This window comes from Bombus huntii, unplaced genomic scaffold (assembly GCF_024542735.1).
Source record: "Bombus huntii isolate Logan2020A unplaced genomic scaffold, iyBomHunt1.1 ctg00000069.1, whole genome shotgun sequence".
NCBI classification, from domain to species: Eukaryota; Metazoa; Arthropoda; class Insecta; order Hymenoptera; family Apidae; genus Bombus; species Bombus huntii.
Window position 1 is genome coordinate 136,434 of NW_026099328.1, and position 23,320 is coordinate 159,753.

At 47.4% G+C, this 23,320-nt stretch overlaps 2 protein-coding genes across 2 annotated transcripts; both read left to right on the plus strand.

Moving 5' to 3' along the window:
* Positions 1-8,957: 8,957 nt before the first annotated feature.
* Positions 8,958-11,639, plus strand: LOC126876299 (uncharacterized). Its single transcript, XM_050639137.1, has one exon. The coding sequence runs from the start codon at positions 8,958-8,960 to the stop codon at positions 11,637-11,639; it is 2,682 nt and encodes an 893-aa protein (XP_050495094.1).
* Positions 11,640-11,726: 87 nt separating this feature from the next.
* On the plus strand, positions 11,727-12,761 carry LOC126876300 (uncharacterized). Its single transcript, XM_050639139.1, has one exon. It carries the CDS (start codon positions 11,727-11,729, stop codon positions 12,759-12,761), a length of 1,035 nt encoding a protein of 344 aa, XP_050495096.1.
* The last annotated feature ends 10,559 nt before the right edge of the window (positions 12,762-23,320 follow it).

Sequence of the window (23,320 nt, forward strand, 5' to 3'; positions counted from 1 at the left end):
AGTAACTAGTTTTGTTATTCGATATTACTGTACAAAAAATATCTAAAACCTATAAATGGTATATAATGGTTAAATATGTATTGAGTATGATCTCAGACACTTACATTTGAACCAATTTGGCTTTTCTGTTTAAATCAAATCGGGCAACCGTACATCAGGATCAGCTTTATTAGAAGTTTGCAGCAGAATATTTTTACTTTATTATTTAGTTGTTTGCAGTAGATTCGTGTGTTTGTTCGATTTGAAATCCGAATGTATATCTAAATAGCAAACGACTTTTTTGTGAGGAATGGATATGTTGCTATTGTATCGTAGATATCGTGTAGGCGGAATTGCTTTTTGCATCTGATATTTTGGAAATGTACGGCCCGAATAGAATTGTTTTGAATTCGCTTATATTAATTTGTGATTTCCAAATTATTTTTATTACGTGGTGTGGAAGCTCTCTTTTTCGAGCTTAAGGAAAGAAATTCAGCCAGAATGTGTTGAATGCCCTCTCTAAATCTATGAACACCGCTTCGACGCAATCACTCTCGTCTCTTGCCCAAGAGATATATGATGAATTTTGTAATTGCATGTATCGTTGAATGTTTAAATTTGAAGCCAAATTGGGTGCCCGGAATTAGGTTATTTTCAATGTATATAGTGTTATTTATCATAGATTCGGATACTTTATAAATGTTGAGTAAGAGTCTAATTCATCGGTATAGCTGACAGAATCACTGTTGCTTTTCCTTCTTTTTTTAATGCTACTGCCTTTCTTGTTTTCCAGAATGGAGAAATAATTGGCATTTAGGCAATTGTTAAATATTATGCTGCAGGAGTAGATGTGTGAAAGGTGCGTAAATATAGTTAGGTAGGTTCTTTTAAATCAATGTTACCAAATTCGATAATTTTTTTTATTGTTCATTTTTGAAGGTTAGATCTAACTTATTTTAATTTGTGGAAATGTCAGATAGAATTAAATCTGGATTGTCAATGTTACGACCGTTCGCGGAGAGACGCGGTCGCGAGGAAAACGCGTCAGCGAGAGGCGTAAATTCTCGCTACGATTCGGTGAATCGACGCCGCGAAGTAGTCGTTCCCCTGTTTCGGTTAGGATAACAGAGGTGGTTGAATGAATATGACACAGTAGTAAGTTATATTTCACCGTTTATTCCACAACTTATAACGAGGATAGTTACGCTGATGCGTATGTACGAGATGAGTGACTGATCTACGGGTGTGTATACCGGGTGGAAGGATGTTGACCGTTCGAAGGATGTAAAATCAGTACTCTTGGTAGACGATGCTGTCTCGGAGGAAAGCTAAGGATCGGGTGTGTCTAGCGCACGGGACCATCGGATTTGTTCGTGACGATTTGTGTTAGGAGAGTGAGGGAATAGGCTTCGTTTTTAATTGGTTAGACGCAGGGTCTTAACCGCCCTCGAGAGAAAGTGGTTAGTGGGAGGAAAGTTGCAGCGTACGTGACAAATACTACCTTTCCCTTTTTCGCCGTGGTAGACAATAGTCTCTAGAAATTCCTCCGAACCAGATGTTTGTTTCGTTTGAAGGACCTTTTCTAGGAAATCTGTGAAATTTATGGAAGGTCCTTGAAACTATGGAGGATACGCTGCGAGTATCCGAAGACATCTGGTTGCCATATTGCCTTCGGTGTGTGGCCTCGGCTAGGTAGAGTGTTACGCGACGTAACAGTCAACTTAGTTATGCTGATATATTCTTATGTGGCTATTTTGTGTGTGGACTGTTTCAATGCGTGCTCTTAGTATAGACGATTAATTTATGACTTCCCAAATTAGCCTTTTTAGGCCCTTTATTTGGAGATACTCAAGGTTTCGTCTATGTAACGCGGAGCGTGCCCATGCGGCCCAGCAGTCACGTACCCCCAAGTAGACTCTGACCGTTTTTCCCATTCGGTATATGCTGAATGTTTCAGTTGGAATTCAGTCGTCTTTGCCAATATCCTAAGCTTTCTCCTTATACTTTATAACCATCCAGACAATAAATGTTATTTCTCTATGTTAGTATGTTTAGTATCTCATGGTTATCGATAATGATTATATTATTGTCTTCGTCGAATTGTGTGACGGTACATGTCGGCTTTCATGAATTCCTATTTGTATCCGTTCTGGTTGTGTCAGAGTATATCACTTATGTTGTGGTTTTTTGGGCGGAAGACGCAGTTAATCGATGGTGAAAGTTCTTTGGGTTTTTATTTGGATATGTTTTCCATTCTACATTTCCAGTAGTTTCTTATGAAGTTGTGGAAAGCTTTTCTAATTTCGTATTCACTCTCTTTGTTCCTCTGTTATTCTGCTCTTCTTTTTCTTCTCCAGCAACGCTAGTAATTTTTCACCGTTGCGTTTGATCTTTTATTTTAATGTACTAATTCTTTGTAGGATGATTGGTTCCCCGTGTTACTATCCTTTTTCTTGTTTTTATCTTTTGTGCTTTAGATGATTTCTATAGACATGATTTCTATAGGTAATCCGGGTACGGAATTCGATCTTTTCATGTTTTCGCTTGATTTCAATAGTACTTTTATGCACTGTACTAGTTCCACTTCGTTTAATTCTTCTGTTATCCGTTTATTCATTGGTGTTAATTCTATGCGAAAAAACATTTGCGTAATAAAAACTAGGACTTTGTTTGAATATAACAGAATTCTTTTGTCAAAATCCAGGAAAAGATACTTACTTTTGCTACGTTTATGACTCCTTTCATATACTTGCACGGTGTGGTATTTTTCGAAGCAATTGCGTGTATGCAGGGCCGGTTTAACCAAACGAGTGGCATAATAGTACATCGATTCTCTTCTTCTACCTTTGATTTTCCGATTACAACATACCACACGATCTTTACTTCCTTCTGTGTCATCTCGCCGAATGACATGTAAAAGGCCGTTTAGTCTTTCTGCTGTTCCAGAAGTTGATGAAGTATTCTTGAGGTCGGCGTCACGAAAATGCCCAATTAATTGACCCATCAAGCGACGTACGAATTGCAAATGCGTTATTTTGTTTTTATTCTTTTTCTTCTGGTTTGCGTTATATAATAAGTAAGAATTTATTGTTGATATTTCCAATCCGCAAAAAAGTAATTTTCGCCACCATTTTTGGGACTTTCGTATAAAACGGTATGTAGCTGTTTACTGGTCTGCTTTACACCGCCCATATATTCGTGGCGGGACTCGACGACGGAACTCTTTTCGATGGCTTCGCGATACAAAGCGCCATATCATAAAAGTGTAAGGCCGACATGCTTCCTACATCCTTCCGTCGAATATTTGGAAGAAGACATACGTGGCAACGGTCGCGAACGCGTAACGAACGCGTGCGTAGTGCGGATATCGAGGGGCAAGAAAAGAAATAGTCGTTCGTATTCGAGTTCCTTTCCCGACGTTCCGCGCAGCGAAATTGAAAGGGACGATCTGAAAAAAGCAGAGTAAACTGGAGTAGCTTTGACCTGTATACCAGGTCCAAAAGGTAATTTAAACGTTTCGGTATAGTTACATGTTTAATTAAGGAACGGTTAACCGGAAAATCTTTGTAATTGAAAAGCATTGAATTCCGAGTAAAGTTGGCGAGCAGATTTCAGCTCGTTGATGGGTCTTAAACGAGGTCGAAAATTCCACTAACGGCTATCTTGGAACACTCGATGAAAAGGATCCGTGGAGTAATGATTTTCCACAAACTTTATTCGGCGTGTCCCTCGTACACGATGACGTAAAGCGACCAACCATCGTGATTAACTCAAATACGGCGGAAGAAGAGAAAGAAAAAGAAAAGTATCGTGGAGAAAAGGTAATACCATCGTAACCGTCGTAAATCGTTGGCAGTTGTCGCGTGTCGATGGTACGTTGATCGGGTCGGTTGTACGCGGAAGCTCTTTATCGACGGACTCGAAAAAACTTTCACATCCGGCGATCGCTAAGCAATTAAAGTTTAGCGGAAAATCCATTTCTCTGGCGAAGAAAAGAGTGCGAGCTAGCGGCGCGTGGATAATATTAACTGATTTATATCCCGGGATTTAATAACCCGGCGACGTTGGGCCGGAGTACAGAGGCTCTCAATTACAGTCGGAACAGCGTCGTTAATACAAAAGGAGGCTGTTACGGTCGATAGATGGCGGCCCTTATCGTTGTCTCTCTGCCACCAGCAGGTTTCAGCGACGCTGCCTCGATATATCGATACAACCCCCCATTGGGTGAAACGACAGCGGGCTGGCTGCTGTTTTTTCGCTACGGTCGGACCCGCGCTCCCTGTCGCGAAATGCTTTTGCGTCACGATGGTTTCGCGTCGGTTGTTTGCGCGCCGTTTCGTTACATTCCTGTGACTATAACGCTTGGTTACGAGTCGAAAAACGTTTCGTTTCCCGCTGATCTTTGCACGAGTACGAATTTTTCTATTTTTCGACAGTGGATTTTTTTTACAAGTTTCTATACGCGAACATTCGTTGATTTATGCATCGTCGTATACGTATTGTCGTTGCGTGGACGCTGGTTTGCTGAACAGCGCGACGTTTTTTCCATCGCGGGAATCGCACAGACGCGTAAAGCGAAGGCCACCTTGGTATTAGGTATTCTCTTTGAGAAACGTGCAAGCAGAATAGGAGAAAAACAGCACGAGACGCGTTGCAAGGCGCGCGTTGATATACTTGTACGTATAGCCAGAAGCGGAAGGAGATTTCGCGGAGACTCGAGTTTCCAAGACTGACCGTGGCACTCGTCGCGTATATTTCGCAGGATCGTTTTATTTTAGAAAAACCGGTCTCGCCGTTCTCTCCAGTCGGCGCCCGTAACTTTTCGTAAACTCTGTTGCCAAATTGCTGGCGAAGAGATGGAAACACGGGCGGCTGGATAGCGCGGTCCACGGGTAAATTTTGTAAGAAAGAAATTTATTAACAGGAGTCGGCCAGATTTCTTCCGCGCACCGATTCTGCGTCGCCAGTGCGAATTTCCGCGAAATTTTTCACGCGTGTGTATAAAAGGACGACACAGGATGAAACCGGGCCGCGTATTTCGCGTAACGTTATTTGCTCGCCGTAGGGTACTTGCAAACAAACGCGTATTTGCCCGTTCATTACATTCGTTTGGCAACAACGTTGCCGTTGCCGTTCTTTCCACCCCCCCCCCCCCCCCCACCTCATCATCAGCGCATGGTTTTTCACGTGTTTATCACTGGCGATTTACGTTCCGCGTTGATTAATTTTTCAGCAGAAATTCAGCGACCGTTCCAAGGCAGGCCGCTCGAATATTCGCTGGTTTAGCTCGGGCGGACGCCGAAGATTCGTTTCTGCCGAGCTGCAACGGCAAACAGGTCGTTAAGCCTTTAAGTTCAGGCCTCGAGTGTACAGAGCAAACTCACGGCTGTTCGCTCGCCGCGCGTTCCAATGGCAACGACGATCGGCAACGCAGCGATTAGGCATCGCGACAACGCGCGCCGAAACTTGGATCGGCCAGACCAACCACTGCGAAAGAAATTCTCTTTCCGTAGGATTCTCGAGAGGGGTCGGATTTCGATCGCAATCGCTATCCCAAATTGCGCGTCACTGGTTTACAAACGGTTCGAACGTAACAGCAGCTAGCTGTAAAATCGACGACTTGAAATCCGCTGGGGCGTCGAGGGGCATGCCTCGACGTCCCCAAAGGCTAATTAGTTTATTTTCGCACGACGGTGGGGCGATGCCCCGGTTAGCGAAACTCCCTTTCCGAATCGTTGATCAGTGTACGTAATATTATACGACGGGTTATTTACCGAGGTTACGACGCTCGCTCGATCGCAGTAGCTTCGGCGCACGCGAGCATCGCGACGCTCGGGGCTCGGGGCTCGTGGCTCGCGTGCCGCTCAAATTAATCAACAGTCAACCTTTTGATCTTTCTTCTCGCGTCCCGATGCATTCGCCGATATTAAAATCGGAAAATTTCCATTTCCATCCGCTTTCCGCGGCTCCACCAACTTTATTAATGTCTCGTGTTACAAACCGTTCGTCCGATTTGCTCTACCATCGAATCCCTCTTTCATCTATCTCTTCGAATTCGACGCTGAATTTGTATTTTCATGCGGATTACGCGGTCCAGGGAATTTTGGTCGTTCCGGTTTTTACTTATTAATTGGAATTTAGGAATGTTACGACGCCTAAAGCATCTGCTCGCCAGCCCGCGCGACCGGACAACAACCGACCTGCGTAACGGCACTTCGACCCTCAATAAACCTAAGGACCCACCATAACTTTCATTTCCCTGCATTGTTTCGCCATATGTCTTCAATCCGATTGTCTTGAAGAATTGCAAGCCAAAATATGCTCGAAACACAGTCGGTTTTAGAGGTGTCCTTGGGTTTATTAGTCGCCTTTAAAACACGGAGAAAGCGGGTATGCACCCATTAGGAAAACCCGAATAGCCCTGTAATAAAACAGGCTTGGTTTTCTCATACACACAGTCATTTACGCACCACGATGGTAGAAGACTCCCTACTCATCCCTTCGAGCAGTAGTGCAGCATGACCAATCGACACCGCGGTTCGTTACCCTCACTTTTCCTAACGAAAGTGGGACCAACGAATCCGCGTTCTTTATGCACAGGGGCACACCCACACCGAACTTTCTTCCGTATTAAACAAAAGAGCGACAAACGGTCTACCAGCTAACGCCTAACGCGACAGTCTCCCAACTAACGCCTAACGCGACGGTCTCCCAACTAACGCCTAACGCGACGGTCTACCAACTAACGCCTAACGCGGCAGTCTGCACATAGCGCGAGAGTCGCATTCTTCACGCAAATCTTTTGTAACTAAGTGCTTGGAAATATATACTTTATAATACTGTGAATCCCAGTGTTATACCAACTCAATCACCCCTCATTATCTCAAAGGAAATCAGGGGATCGATCAATTCGTGGTGTCGATTGTTATAATCGTAACGGGGATTTACGACCCCCGTTGACGACTCTCCTCGCGAGTACGTCTCCCCGCGATTGGTCGAATTTACATGGTCCTTCGAGCCGGATCTCGTGCCACCAAAAAGTGCACTGAACAGTGACTATACAGTGTCGCGTGAGATCCAAGTTCCAACCACTTAGTCAACTGAGCAAGGGAACCGCCATCGGAGAGAAGCACCTCCGTCGCGCAGCATCTACACGAGCCCACGCCGCATCGTAACGATTAGCAACAGAATCCCAGATCAACGTCCATTTGATCAAGGTAAGGGCGTTCATTATCAAAATCAAACATGGCCCAAGCTGAATCAATCAGCACGTTACGGCGGAGACGAGGCGTCCTAGCCCGTCGACTTGCAACCATAAGGCGCGAACTCGATGAGTACGAAGCGTCTGGGAAGGCAAACAGAATCTTCCTAGCATCTTGCCGCAGCTCGTTCGATGAGCTTTGGAGGAGGATACTCGAGGTTCAAGAAGAGTTAGGTGTGGTAGATGAGGGGGAAGATGCGCGGGTAGATTCGTTATCGCAAGAGCATCGGGAGCTTGACATGCGGTTCCGAGAGCTCTTTGAGCAAATATCAGCAACAACCCCGTCGACTACAACAAGAGGTGAGACGTGCCGGAAACCAGAGCCGACCACCGTTCCAGAGGTCCGCGTGCCCCAATTCGACGGTGCCCTCGAGAATTGGACCTATTTCTACGACACGTTCACATCCATAGTGGACCTTAACGAAGGTTTGACGAATGTCCAAAAGTTCCAGCATCTACGCTCATCTATAACTGGACGGGCCGCACAGAGTATCCAGTCATTAGAACTCACAGAGGCCAACTATTCCATCGCGCTTGATACACTGAAGGACAAGTTCAATTGCCCCCTCCAAATCTGCATGCGCCATTGGAATCTGATGCGTAATTATCCGGAAATCAAAAGGGAAACTCCAGAGGCCCTAGAGGATTTGTTGGAAACCATCAGCGTAAATCTAAAGGCGCTCGAACATCTAAAGGAGCCCGTCACTTCAAACATAGCGATGATCGAATTGATCGCGTCGAAGTTGCCCGCGTCCAGCCTGCGTAAATGGCAACGCACACATTCCCCCGCCAAAAGGTGCCATCCTATCAGCATCTGATAGACTTTCTCAAAACACGGGCGAACGGGACTCAATTCCTCTCTAAAGAGAAGGAATCAAAAGGGTCAACACACAAACACCGCAGTCAGCGAACAACCATACCGCATGGGCGAACCCTTGCTACAACCAGCAGAACGGTGGTGTGTCCGACCTGCAACGGACATCACGAGATCAGACACTGCAAAATATTCAAGGCCAAATCAGCGACCAAACGTTTTCAAATCGTGAAGAAGGCATCGTTGTGCATAAATTGCCTAGGCACAGGACATTCGCCGACACAGTGTACATCGGGTTCGTGTCGTATCTGCGGTCACCGACACCATACGTATCTACACCGCGAAAAAACCCAGGTAGATTCATGGTCGTCGAGCGGTCGATCTTCGAGCGGTCGATCGTCGAGCGGTCGATCGTCGAGCGGTCGGTCGGCAAGCGGTTGGTCGCCGAGCAGTCGGTCGTCGGACAGTCGCGCATCGAGCGGTCGGTCGTCGGGCAGTCGCGCACCGAGCGGTCGATCGTCGGGCAGTCGTTCATCACACAAGCGAGCCTCCACCGAACAATCCCCATCGGGATCATCGAAGTCGCGGTCGTCCCACAAATCGAGGCGAACATCCGATACTTCACGGAAGCATACATCTTCGGTTCCAAGAGGTACGAAAGAGCATTCCTCGTACGAGTCACGCTCAGCCCGGATCCGGAACACCACCCCAACCTCTTCATCCAAGTCCCAACCGGGGCAAAACTGACTGTCCGAGACTACGACAGCAAGGGGGATCGGACTAACAAACACATCTCCCCACACCCCTCTGCATCATGATCTGTTGGCCACAGCACAGATCAAGGTTTTGAACAAACAGGCACAACCAATCCGAGCCCGAGCCTTACTCGACACTGGGTCGAGCATGAACTTCATGACCGACAGGCTCGCGAACTCCCTCGGTATAAGGCAAAGGAGATGTGCGATCCAGATCGGAGCCCTCGACAATTTGAGCACCACGGCAAAACGTTACACCACGGCCACCATCACGTCGACGGACGGCGAGTACAAGAAGACATTGAGATTTCTTGTTATCCCGGCCATATCGATCCTCGTACCAAGCGAGCCCATCGATCCCTCGAGTCTGGGATTACCCAGAAATATTCATCTAGCCGATCCACAATTCCATTGCCCAGCCCCGATCGATGTTTTACTTAGTACCGGATCAACATTCGCGTCGCTGTGCATCGGGCAGGTCAATCTGGCACAACCAGGCGAACCTGAACTACGTCTACAAAAAACACGCTTCGGCTGGGTAATCGGGGGGAGTCCCACGTCCCAAACCGCGATAAATACGTTCCACGCAACCACAACGGCTCTGCAAGAGGACCTCGCACGGTTTTGGGAGATCGACGAGGGACAGGCCACTACTCATCTTTCGGAATCGGAACGACTATGTGAAGAACATTTCCGAAACCATGTCCGACGAACCAAGGAAGGCAGATACATCGTTGCATTACCGTTCAACGAAAAGCTTTCCTCACTAGGGTCATCGAAGGCCACTGCAATGAGCAGGCTCGCCTCTCTTCATCGCCGATTCCAACGCGACAAACAATATGAAACCGCGTATAGTGCTGTGATTCAAGAATATTTAGACTTGGGTCACATGACAAAGATCAACACGGATCACGCCACCGACCACGGATATTATTTACCACATCACGGCGTGACCAAGGAATCGAGCGACACCACCAAGCTACGGGTTGTGTTCGACGGCTCAGCTTCAAGTACCACGGGAGTGTCTCTAAACGACGCCCTTCATACGGGTCCGAAATTACAAGAAGACCTGAGGAACATCCTATTGAGATTCCGGTCATTTCAATATGTCCTTACCGGCGACATCGAGAAGATGTACCGCCAATTCCTCCTACGTCCAGAAGATCGTCCCTACCAAAAGATTCTGTGGCGTGCCGACAACGGAGAGATCGAAACTTACCGACTCAACACCGTAACGTTCGGTCTATCCGCAGCCCCGTATCTGGCCATCCGATGTCTCAAACAGTTGGCAGAGGACGAGGGACCTCGATTTCCGAGAGCAGCGCAGATCCTACGGCGAGACTTCTATGTCGACGATGCGTTGACCGGAGCCGATACGAAGGACGAAGCCCTATCAATCAGGAATGATCTCACGAGATTACTTAAGCTAGCCGGTCTAAATATCCGCAAATGGGCCTCAAACGATCGGGATCTGCTGAGAGGGCTACCTGAGGAAGACACCAAGCAGAAATTACATCTCGGTGAGTCATCCACGTTAAAAACACTCGGCGTCTTTTGGGATTCAGCCGACGATACCATACTATATTCGGTCAAGACGAACAGTGACACTTCCCGAATCACAAAGCGATCAATCAGCTCAGTCATCGCACAAATATATGATCCACTAGGATTGCTCGCGCCGGTAATCGTTCGAGCAAAAATGATTTTGCAACAAGTCTGGACATTGAAGGTAGATTGGGACGAATCCCTTCCGTCAGACGTACACACAGCATGGATCAAATACCACACCCAATTGCCGTTGTTAAATGCGGTAAGGTTCCCTCGGAAGACCATCCTAGAATCCGCAACGAAAATTGAGCTCCACGGATTCTGTGACGCTAGCGAAAGGGCATATGGGGCGTGCGTCTACGTGCGGACGACTGACCGAAAGAACAATATTTGGACTCGACTCCTCACGGCGCGGTCGAAGGTAGCGCCGCTCAAATCGCTCTCCATACCACGTCTCGAATTAAGTGGGGCACTTATTTTGACGTCCTTGATTTCGTCAATACAACAGGCCCTGACGACCAAGATATCGCGGATAGTCTACTGGACTGACTCCACCATCGTACTCCATTGGATCAGGTCTTCGCCGCACACCTTGAAAACATTTGTGGCGAATCGAGTCGCTGAGATACAGACCAAGACCAATATCTCCGACTGGCGTCATGTGCCTACCGACGATAATCCAGCGGATCTCATCTCCCGAGGCCAGACGCCCAAGGAATTCCTATGTCCGTCCATTTGGAAAAACGGGCCAAGGTGGCTCCTGCAAAGCGAAAGCTATTGGCCGGTTTGGAGCCCGATACCGGTAGTCGACCTCCCGGAGCAAAAGAAGACGATCTGTCTGAGGACGAGTGTTAACGACAACACTCTCCTCCATCGCTACTCGTCTTGGCCAAGACTAATAAGAATCGTCGCCCGGTGTCTTCTATGGAGACATAAGCAACACCGAACTGCCCATCTCACCACAGACGAACTGACCGCAGCGCACAACAGGCTAATAAAAATCTTACAATCCCAGCATTTCGCGCCTGAAATTCGGATCCTCCAAAAAAATCGATGCGAGGACGTTGGAGGGAAACTACAGCCATTAAACCCCTTCCTCGACGAAGATGGGCTACTCCGGGTAGGAGGGCGACTAACCAACTCCGCCATACCCTTCAGCCAAAAACACCCGATCATCCTACCGAAATCCCCGGTGACAGAGCTAATTATAGAACAAGAGCACCGGAACAATCATCACACAGGGACCCAAGCTACCCTATACGCGATGAGACTGCGCTATTGACCGATCGACGGCCGTAGCCAGGTATGGCGCACTCTCAGAAGGTGCGTCCGCTGCTGCAGAGCCAACCCTCCACCAGTGGAATACTTGATGGGTGATTTGCCAGAGGCGCGTATTACCGAATCGCGGCCGTTCAGGAACGTCGGAATCGACTACTGCGGCCCATTCTACATCAAGGAGAGGAGGGACCGCAACCGACGTAAAATCAAGACGTACGCCGCCATATTCGTTTGTCTGGCGACAAAGGCGGTCCACATAGAGTTAGTCAGCGACCTAACCACCGACGCCTTCTTGGCCGCGCTACGCCGTTTCATCTCGCGGCGAGGATACTGCGCAACGATCCTCACCGACAACGGCACCAATTTCGTCGGGGCTAATCGGCAGCTGCAAGAACTCCGGACCCTATTGCAGTCCGACGACCACCAGGATAGGGTACAGAATTTTCTCGCCGACCGACAAATACAATGGCGTTTTAATCCTCCGAACTCACCACATTTTGGCGGCTTATGGGAAGCCGCAGTTAAATCGTTCAAACGCCATCTCATCCGCGTGGTCGGCACGGAGCTCCTGACCTTTGAACACCTCAACACCCTTGTGATCGAAATTGAGGCCATTCTCAATTCACGCCCACTGACTCCCATCTCATCCGATCCGAAAGATCCCCCTGTCCTCACTCCCGGTCATTTTCTAATCGGTGATACCCTAACCAGTTTACGGGAGCGTGATTTCAGGACAGTTCCATCAGGACGGCTATCCAGTTGGCAGCGCATTCACCAGATTAAGCAGCACTTCTGGAGCCGATGGTATCGAGAATACCTAAACGAGTTAACCCGCCGCAGCAAATGGGACAAGGGCAAACACAACATTCATGAAGGCACCGTAGTAATCCTCAGGGAGGACAACGTGCCCTCTATGCAGTGGCCTTTGGGCCGCGTAATCAAGGTCCATCCAGGAGCCGACGGAATCATCCGGACCGCTACCGTGCAGACGGCAACAAGCATCCTGGACCGCGGCGTCAAAAGACTGGTCCCCTTACCCATCCACCCAGATCCAGACGAGGCCGAACGCCCACACGGAGCGAAGGAGGTCACCAACGACACACCAGACTCCACAGCCAGAATTTGATCGGTGCCCTCTCAACGGGGGGAGGATGTTACGACGCCTAAAACATCTGCTCGCCAGCCCGCGCGACCGGACAACAACCGACCTGCGTAACGGCACTTCGACCCTCAATAAACCTAAGGACCCACCATAACTTTCATTTCCCTGCATTGTTTCGCCATATGTCTTCAATCCGATTGTCTTGAAGAATTGCAAGCCAAAATATGCTCGAAACACAGTCGGTTTTAGAGGTGTCCTTGGGTTTATTAGTCGCCTTTAAAACGCGGAGAAAGCGGGTATGCACCCATTAGGAAAACCCGAATAGCCCTGTAATAAAACAGGCTAGGTTTTCTCATACACACAGTCATTTACGCACCACGATGGTAGAAGACTCCCTACTCATCCCTTCGAGCAGTAGTGCAGCATGACCAATCGACACCGCGGTTCGTTACCCTCACTTTTCCTAACGAAAGTGGGACCAACGAATCCGCGTTCTTTATGCACAGGGGCACACCCACACCGAACTTTCTTCCGTATTAAACAAAAGAGCGACAAACGGTCTACCAGCTAACGCCTAACGCGACAGTCTCCCAACTAACGCCTAACGCGACGGTCTCCCAACTAACGCCTAACGCGACGGTCTACCAACTAACGCCTAACGCGGCAGTCTGCACATAGCGCGAGAGTCGCATTCTTCACGCAAATCTTTTGTAACTAAGTGCTTGGAAATATATACTTTATAATACTGTGAATCCCAGTGTTATACCAACTCAATCACCCCTCATTTTCTCAAAGGAAATCAGGGGATCGATCAATTCGTGGTGTCGATTGTTATAATCGTAACGGGGATTTACGACCCCCGTTGACGACTCTCCTCGCGAGTACGTCTCCCCGCGATTGGTCGAATTTACAAGGAATTTCAAAGTTATCGTAGACATCTAGAGACGGGTTGTTCGGAGGTCTCAAAGTTTCCAAAGAGAACGAAATTCGGTCAATCTAACTGCTCGGGTTACGTCGTTTGAATTAAAAAAAAAAATCTGCACGTTCGATTTCCAGATAAATAAAATTTTTTGAATGCGATTCGCAGCGCGAAATTCGAGCAGCGGCTATTCGATACGACAATTGCACGATATAGAAGGGGTTTCTATCGCGCGCAATGCTTGCGTAGAATCTCGACGATAGGTACGCGGTATTTGTCGACTAACTATAAATATCGAACAGTTCGACTGGCTGCGCGAAGTAGCGAGTTTCCACGCGCGAGCAATAACGTTTACAATATATTTCACGTAACGGCAAATAGCGCTAATTGTACGCCAGCGTTTTGCCACAGCGATCGTGCGATAGTCAGTGGTACGTACGGCTCGTTCGTATTCACATTCGTGAAACTTAAATTCGGATCGCGCGAATGGCGAATCGAAACAGATTGAATGCCAGATTTCGGGGGGGAAAACGATCGATCGGAGGGTATTCTGACTAATTCTCGGACTAATTCTCCGACTGATTCTCGAACGATGCCGCTCGAACGTGGACGAACCGCGTTAATGGACGATCTAATTTGCAGTTATCTGTTAATCGGTTTAAAACGCTCTATATTTAACCGGGCATTCCATTATACTTGGCTGTTTCATTCGCTAATTTATCATTTCATCTCGGCTCAGCCGGCTCATCGTCGTTCCATCAGTCGCGTCGATCGAGCGAGCGGAATTTAAATTACCCGTATAATCCTCGAGCGGTATCGCGGCTCGTTAAAATTACACCGACAGATTTATTTGCCGCGCGTTTGGCGGATGGCATGCCGATCGACCCAGCGCGCTCGCATAATTCCAAATTCGAACATCTTGTCGCGTTTTCCACGTTACGTTGAGTCGTCGAGTACGTTACGTCGTGAAATTTGAAATGCGTGGAACGCGCGTATCGCGCGTCCACGTAAGATTTGTGTTTGCCAATCGTAGCCGAACTCGACAGCAAACGCGGCGCTTCGGCGAGAGAAGAAGGGAAAAGAGGATAAAAGGAGAAGAGCGGAAAGAAGAAAATGAAAAAGAAGGGGAGCAAAACGGTGGACGGTTGGGAAATAACAGGCGGCAGAAGCGTGGTCGGCGTCGATCGTCGAGGGTAAAGCGCGAACGGGCTGTCATATTCGCAACAAAGGGCGAAAGTCAAAGTGGATCTCGGTGCGGGGCGGCGCAGCTAAGCGTTCGGGTCTGAAAGCACGTTCCAGCCTTTTGATCGCCAGGCTATTTTCTTCCGTGCGGCCTCTTTCATCGTTCCACGCTACGGATTTTCAGCTGAATTTACGCCTGACATCAGCGGTTTCCTCGTTGGTTACTAGTTGGAGTCGTCTGATAGACGAGTAGGTGCGAGGGAGCGACCGGCAATTAACTTAGCAGTCGATTCTAGCCAGTTTCGAAGTTTCGTAACCCGGCACGTTGGATCCGGTCAATCTGTTAGATCCGTGGCAGCCGAGCCGTGGGGCAGACAGGAACGAAAGGCACGTCGACGGGGCTCTCCAGTAATTTCACCGATACGTTCGACCGTCGCGCGATTAAAATCCTCTCGGAGCCCGCCATACAGTTTCTGCTAGTGGCACGAGTGGCCAACTTTACGAGGGGATAACGCTACGTGATACGAAATCGCACGGCCGAAGCTTGCCGTATCCATTCCTTTTCTATTCCGCCCGTTCTGCCTTCTGCTCCCGATCTCCCGCTAATTCGCCTTGTTTCATCGGCCGTCTCCAGCGTGGATCGAGGGACATCGGTCCTTAAACTTTTCCCCACGCTGGACAAGGTTTTCTCCTTGATAAGTACCGATTCGTTTCTACTTCGTTCCGATGTTAGCGAAACGGCTCGTTCGTTCCAATAGCAATATTATTGAGCAGTAAAATTCTTCTGCGTGTAAAAGCGGATAAAACAATTTCCCCTAGTATTTGTTTGCAACTAACAGTTTTTAGCATTTCGTTAATAAATATTTCTTGGCAACAGCATCGTATGAAATATATTAGGTTGTCCGAAAAATGTCTTTTTTCGCAAACGTCGTTTTTACAATAAAGCACCTCCGTACAAACGTGAAACCAAGTCTGTGAAATGTCTCGGTGTTTATCTCAATAGAACAAAATGGATCGTACGTAATGCGACAAAACGATATAAAGCAAATAACATTGTGCGTCTATTATTTCCTCATAAACAGAAAGAAACTTTTCGGATATCAATCAAACAACTCGTATAGCGTATCTCTTTGAAGAAAACTTGCAAAGGATCGGTTTAACGTCTTAGGTACGATTGAATTTTGTGCGGGGACGTTCCTTCGTAGGGCAGGGTTTGACGCGAACTACGCGTAAACGATACTGCACCGCAATATGTGGCGGATAATGCTGTTCTCTACGCAAGCACATTGGATAATTAAATGTTAATTTTTCTTAAAGGTACGATACATATACGTGAACTTTAATAATTTACTTTAATTATTAATAATACAATTGAGTGTGATATATTTTAAAGCAGGGCAAAGCACATACACCCACGTCACAATTTTCACATTCAAGCGAGCTAGTGCTTTTCAAATTGTTTTTCGTTTTCTATTTTCTAGCGACATTTTTAGGTTAAAAATTGTAAAATATTGTAAGGATGCGGATCGGAATATTAAAAAGAGCATCTAATAATGATATATTTATTTTAACGGAAAGCAATAATTGATATCTGACACTTGTGTATCAAAAATAGACTATATATTTTGCCTGTATGTATTGATAACACTGTTATAAAATATTGCGAGGACAAGAAAAGCGTGAAAAAAGACAAACGAAAACGTGCGTTTAGCTTAAACGGTGACCGAGTACCTCTCCAAGGTCGGTGCTGCTGATATTTAAAGGGGTCCTCTCTAAGGTCGGTGCAGCTGATATATAAAGGGGGTTCTCTCCAAGGTCGGTGCTGCTGATATTTAAAGGGGTCCTCTCTAAGGTCGGTGCAGCTGATATATAAAGGGGGTCCTCTCCAAGGTCGGTGCTGCTGGTATATAAAGGGGGGTCCGATTCCCGGCGGAGCCAGCACCATCCGACATAGACACGTAAACTAGGCAGATCAGTATAGTCGAACATTAACATTCGAAATTTTTTCCAAATCTAGTATACCATGGAGATTTTACAAAAGACAAACGATCGGTTCCGAGAAGGAGTTCCCGTCCGGGTGGTTCGAGTCGAGTCACTTACCACCATGTGGGTTCGTTTGGCTGGATGGCCGAAGATAACCCAAACACTCAATTTGAAGATGATGGAACATCCCGTGGAGTACTTGCCGAAGGCGAAAAGTTTAAGAACAGGCATGCTAGTCGCCGTGCTAGTAGATTTTAAGGAATCTAGCGCTTGGGAAAGAGCCATCCTTTTACAAAGGACCATGACTGGCTACATCGTCTTTCTAATCGATTGGGGGTTAGAGAGCGAGCAATGTCTCGATTCAATACGGCTGCTGCCCCGTAATTTGGCAAAAATGGCACCGTGGGCTAGAAAAATCGTTCTGCCAGGTGTACGAGAACAACCGATCCAAGGGAAGAGACATCGAGTGGCCCAATTCACCATGTTGAGACGGACAGGGAGCCTAGTCAACATCGATCCTTCTCCAGGAGAAGCAATAACTGCAAGGTTGCTGCTGGACCGAGAGCCGGGAGAATCCGCAAGAGATATGGCAGCATACTGGCTGGAGTTGGGATACCTCGATCCCGAATAATCGCTACTATTGCCAGACACTTTTTTTCTAAGTATAATAATTCTTGTATGTATGGTTTTGTATGTATGGTTGTATGTACAGTTTTATGTGGATATTTGTATTTTTTTTTATATATATTACTACTGAATTGTATATTCTTAGTCAAGTTTGGTTTTGTATGTCTGGTTTTGTATGTATGGTTTCGTATGTATGATTGTATGTACAGTTTTATGTGGATATTTGTATTTTTCTATATATATTAGTACTGAATTGTATATTCTTAGTCAAGACTGTAGGTGAATAAAAACTAATGAAAGCATAAAAACTTGTTAACTCTCTCTTATCCTTCCTCCTCATTCACACAAGTCCTACAATACTAAATTTAATGTTCAGCTGTACGAATTGCAAGGTACATAATAAAAAAAATAGAATAAAAAGTAAAATAAAATAAAAAAAGGAATAAAAGAAATAAAATAAAATAAAATAAAAAAAAGTTAAATTTAAGATATCTTTTAAACTAATCATTTTGCAAATCAAGTACTTGTATACTCCTCTGTAGAGAATCAAAAACTACGGACCGGATCGTCCATCCAGAAAACGAGAAACCCGAGGAAAAGGAATTGCCCGTGTTGGTGTTAGGTCGCGTCCTCGTCGCTTCGCTTATCGTTGGACACACGCTGATCGAACAACGACGCCTTTTCACGGATCCCTCGTGTTTTTCCTCCCTTTTGGTTTCGTGACCCACGGAGAAAGACGCCGAGCAACGCGAATCTCGACGCGTGGCATAACGTTGTTTCGTCGGCCCGGCCTTTGACGCTGGTCGCGGAAGCGAATCGATACCTCGTCGATCGACGCGTGGTGGCGATACGCGTTGCTCTCGTCCCCCTGAGACGCGCAATTAAGAACGACGATCGAAGAACGACGGAGTATCGACGGACGAGGGGGCGGATGAATTCGTTGGATATCGTGGAGCCGGCGATTATCGCTGCCCGATTAATAACTGCGACCCTCTTCTCCGGATTTCGTAGGTTACGACGTTTAGTCGCGATATTAACGTACCTCCAAAGATTACAGGCGTAAGCCTGCTTCGATCGCTTTATCGCGAATCTTCTTACGATCTCCATCGACCGCACCCCTGCGATATTTAATCGCACGGGGGACGAGGATCGTACGAGTGCTCCTCTTTCCCTTACTTCATGACCGATCTCCCTTGAGCGATACTCGACGTCGTTGGAGTCAAGTACCTTCGGCTTTGTATCAAAGTCGGCCTTCGCGTCGGTCCGTGTCGCGGCATTTTCCATTCTGAAGGGATTCTTCGTTTCACATCGTCACGTCCTACGAAGCGTTATATGGTCGTAAGAACGACGAAACCAAGATCCAACCTTTTTATACTTATTCGTATCTAGATCTCGAGTCGGTTATTAATCGTCCGGCGGCACACAGCGCTGTTATCTCCGAATCGAGAGAGCAACGTCGAAAGAAACGGCGCAGCCGGCCGTTCTCACTTTACTCGCTCGCTCCAAGAATCCCGTGGCTCTCTTTTTCGTCCGCGGTCACCCTTTGTCCGTGAATTGGCATTAAGCCGCACCCCGATCTGTGCGCAGATCGTTTTCCACTGCGAACACTGTAAAGGGCAATTGTACGTCGAGTCGTACGCGGAAGCCTTTATCCCGCGGGTTACATTATCGCAGCCCGTGGTTTCCGTATACTCGCCCTATAGCGAGCCGCGTTAATTCCAATTTATTCGCCCTTTCGAAACGTTGCTCGAAACTTGATCCGTCTTACGTTCGCCAGTCCGTATCCTCGATACGAGAGATCGATCGACGTATTCCACGTATTCGTCTCTTTTAAGCCGCCAAAGTAGCCCCGCCAAAGTAGCGCCAAAGCCCCGATCCCTTATCATTTAATGTATATCCTATGTTTTATCGTTCTTGCATTGTTTTGTTCCTCGACGTTGCACTAATCGGAGCAGGTGCAAAGTGTTGGATAATCGATTCGAGACAATGGGATCTCGAGCGACAGGCGTCGTAAACCCAAGGACAACCATGCCCGGACAGTGTTACGGTTACGAGCGCGAAGTCTTTTAATCGTCTTTCGCTCGTAATATGGGATCGTACGCGCGTATTACGCCGATCCCGACACCGATCTCGATCGATCGCGAGATCGCCAAATTAACGCTTAAAGCGACCTTCCAATCGCTACGTTCGGATCGCGTCGTCGGCGCAGATACCGCAGTCGAGGTTGACTCCTCCTCCTTCGCTCGGCTCGTCGTTTCTTGCTGGATCGCGAGAGAAAAGGGCTGATATCCTCTGAAACGCGCGACGCGAAATCGAGTTGGACCTCGTCGCGTTCTACGTATATCGACGATCCGTCAGAGAAGAACATCGGGAATCCTCGATCGCACTCTCTCGAGCCGTCAAGCCACTCACACCCGCTTTTCGCTCGACGCGCTACCCAGAGAAAAAAACGAAAATAGAGGTAACCGATCGAGCGCGTTTGCGCTTACGCCAACGAGGAGAACGAACGAATAAATTAACGTTTCGAAGACAACTGGACGAAGACAATGGAACGAAGAGAGTCATCGGGATGTTTGAAACGCTGCGAGGATCTCTGAACTATTTCGCTTCTAACGAGTGAAAGGAAAGGAGAAGAAGCTTGCGCGCTAACTAGACGAGAGAAACAATTGGAACTTTCACGCTAAATAGGAAACGATTTTGCCTAGAATCGCAAACGAACATCGTTTCGATCCTTTAACGGGGGTTGTATCGATCGCGCGACCTGACACCTGCGATTTCAATGGCGAGAAACGAGAAGAGTTGGCGCAACTGCTCCACGAAATTTTCATAATTCTCGTTTCCAGCGTCTAGATACGCGCGACGGTGCACAACGAAGCGTGCAGGAAGAGAGCCGACAGACGGAATCGCGCCCCCCTTCCGTTTCGAAATACAGCGGGGGCGGTAGAAACGTAACAGCGAGGCAGAAACTGTCGACGAACTCGCGAAAGATCGCATCTGAGTTTTTCGACGAGCGACGCCTCTCTCTCTCTCTTTCTTTCTCTTCGCTTGGATTTTACGATGCGCCCGCGCCCTCTTCTCTCTGTCTGTCGAGAGAAGCGAGGGCAGAGAGACCGCGCTAAGTCACCTGTAATTTCCGGCCGAGAAGTAGCGGGTGGCGCCGTCCATCTTCCGCGAACGGCTTCTTAAGTCTTCTTGACCGTGGCGAGATTTTTCGGACCGCTGGTTGCTTATTTACGATGACGATCGAACTCGTTAACGCTCCGAGCACACCGTACACGCCACTCGAATTCCAAATGGCCGCTCTCCGCGGAGCAAGTTAAGCTTCATCGAGCCCGATTGAACTTTGTAGTCGCTCGTGCTCGTCTTTCGTAGCCTGTCTCTCGCATTGGGTAAATACCGCCCTTGCGATCTCTTTCCTTCTCCCGTGTACGCGGCTACGCGATAAATTTGATATTTCGTAGTAGAGCAGCGCCGATCGCGAACAGTAGCGAAGCTTTATCGCTTGCGAATGAACATCGTCTAATATTTCGGCGTAATACGGTGGCAAGATTTTTCGGCTTATGCGTTCGTAGCGGCGCTAATATTCGACGGAAGAAGGAGATGAGACGGATCTAGCACTTGCCGACAAAGGAGATGACCATCGCAATCGACTCCCCGAAAGATACGCAGATGGGAGAAGGCCGAACCCAGTTCTTTACGTTCTTTCGTCTTTAAACGAAAGTTGTCTGAAAGTGATTAGGTTTCTCGTCGTTTAAAGATTCGAGACCCCTCGCTAGAAAAACGAATTGAACGCGAATGACACCGTTCGAAAGATTCGTCTTTACGAGGCAAGAAACGCCTGGCGTCGGTTTACAAAGATATCGAACTGGGTCAATTATCGTCGGTGTGTCCAGAGGAGCGAAGGTATTTACCGGGCGAGCTGGGTCGATCGCTCGGTTCAATAAAATTGTCGTTAAGGGAGAGATAGCAAGGTGTAGGCGAGTCGGTGACGTGGCACATAGCCAGTCGGTGTGTTACTACGAAATTACGAAGCAATTTCGCAGGAAATATATTGGGAAATGATTTCGACGCCGACATCGAAAGTATCTATTACACGACTAACGTTACCGTTACACGAGACCAAGCTTGTACGGATTATAACGAAGAGGTTGATGTCGCGTTGAGCCTGTATCGTCGGACACCTGCCACGAGCAGATTGACGTAAGCAGGCCAACGTCGATTATAGGAGATTTTATTATCGGCGGTCACACAGATTTTCCTACGAATCGTCGGTCTCGTATTTGCGATTTCGTAGGTATCCTGCCGAGGAGGACAGCCAATTTAAGGACAAGCATATTGGCTTCGAATCGAGGCGAGAATTCGTTCGGCCCGAATTTGCTTCGAATTTGCTTCGAATTTGCTTCGAATTCGCTTCGACGATGATTTTCTATCAAATTATTCGTGTCGTTCGTATTCGAGTTCCTTTCCCGACGTTCCGCGCAGCGAAATTGAAAGGGACGATCTGAAAAAAGCAGAGTAAACTGGAGTAGCTTTGACCTGTATACCAGGTCCAAAAAGTAATTTAAACGTTTCGGTATAGTTACATGTTTAATTAAGGAACGGTTAACCGGAAAATCTTTGTAATTGAAAAGCATTGAATTCCGAGTAAAGTTGGCGAGCAGATTTCAGCTCGTTGATGGGTCTTAAACGAGGTCGAAAATTCCACTAACGGCTATCTTGGAACACTCGATGAAAAGGATCCGTGGAGTAATGATTTTCCACAAACTTTATTCGGCGTGTCCCTCGTACACGATGACGTAAAGCGACCAACCATAGTGATCAACTCAAATACGGCGGAAGAAGAGAAAGAAAAAGAAAAGTATCGTGAAGAAAAGGTAATACCATCGTAACCGTCGTAAATCGTTGGCAGTTGTCGCGTGTCGATGGTACGTTGATCGGGTCGGTTGTACGCGAAAGCTCTTTATCGACGAACTCGATAAAACTTTCACATCCGGCGATCGCTAAGCAATTTAAGTTTAGCGGAAAATCCATTTCTCTGGCGAAGAAAAGAGTGCGAGCTAGCGGCGCGTGGATAATATTAACTAATTTATATCCCGGGATTTAATAACCTGGCGACGTTGGGCCGGAGTACAGAGGCTCTCAATTACAGTCGGAACAGCGTCGTTAATACAAAAGGAGGCTCTTACGGTCGATAGATGGCGGCCCTTATCGTTGGCTCTCTGCCATCAGCAGGTTTCAGCGACGCTGCCTCGACATATCGATACAATCCCCCATTGGGTGAAACGACAGCGGGCTGGCTGCTGGTTTTTCGCTACGGTCGGACCCGCGCTCCCTGTCGCGAAATGCTTTTGCGTCACGATGGTTTCGCGTCGGTTGTTTGCGCGCCGTTTCGTTACATTCCTATGACTATAATGCTTGGTTACGAGTCGAAAATCGTTTCGTTTCCCGCTGATCTTTGCACGAGTACGAATTTTTCTATTTTTCGACAGTGGATTTTTTTTACAAGTTTCTATACGCGAACATTCGTTGATTTATGCAACGTCGTATACGTATTGTCGTTGCTTGCACGCTGGTTTGCTGAACAGCGTGACGTTTTTTCCATCGCTGGAATCGCACAGACGCGTAAAGCGAAGGCCACCTTGGTATTAGGTATTCTCTTTGAGAAACGTGCAAGCAGAATAGGAGAAAAACGGCACGAGACGCGTTGCAAGGCGCGCGTTGATATACTTGTACGTATAGCCAGAAGCGGAAGGAGTTTTCGCGGAGACTCGAGTTTCCAAGACTGACCGTGGCACTCGTCGCGTCTATTTCGCAGGATCGTTTTATTTTAGAAAAACCGGTCTCGCCGTTCTCTCCAGTCGGCGCCCGTAAC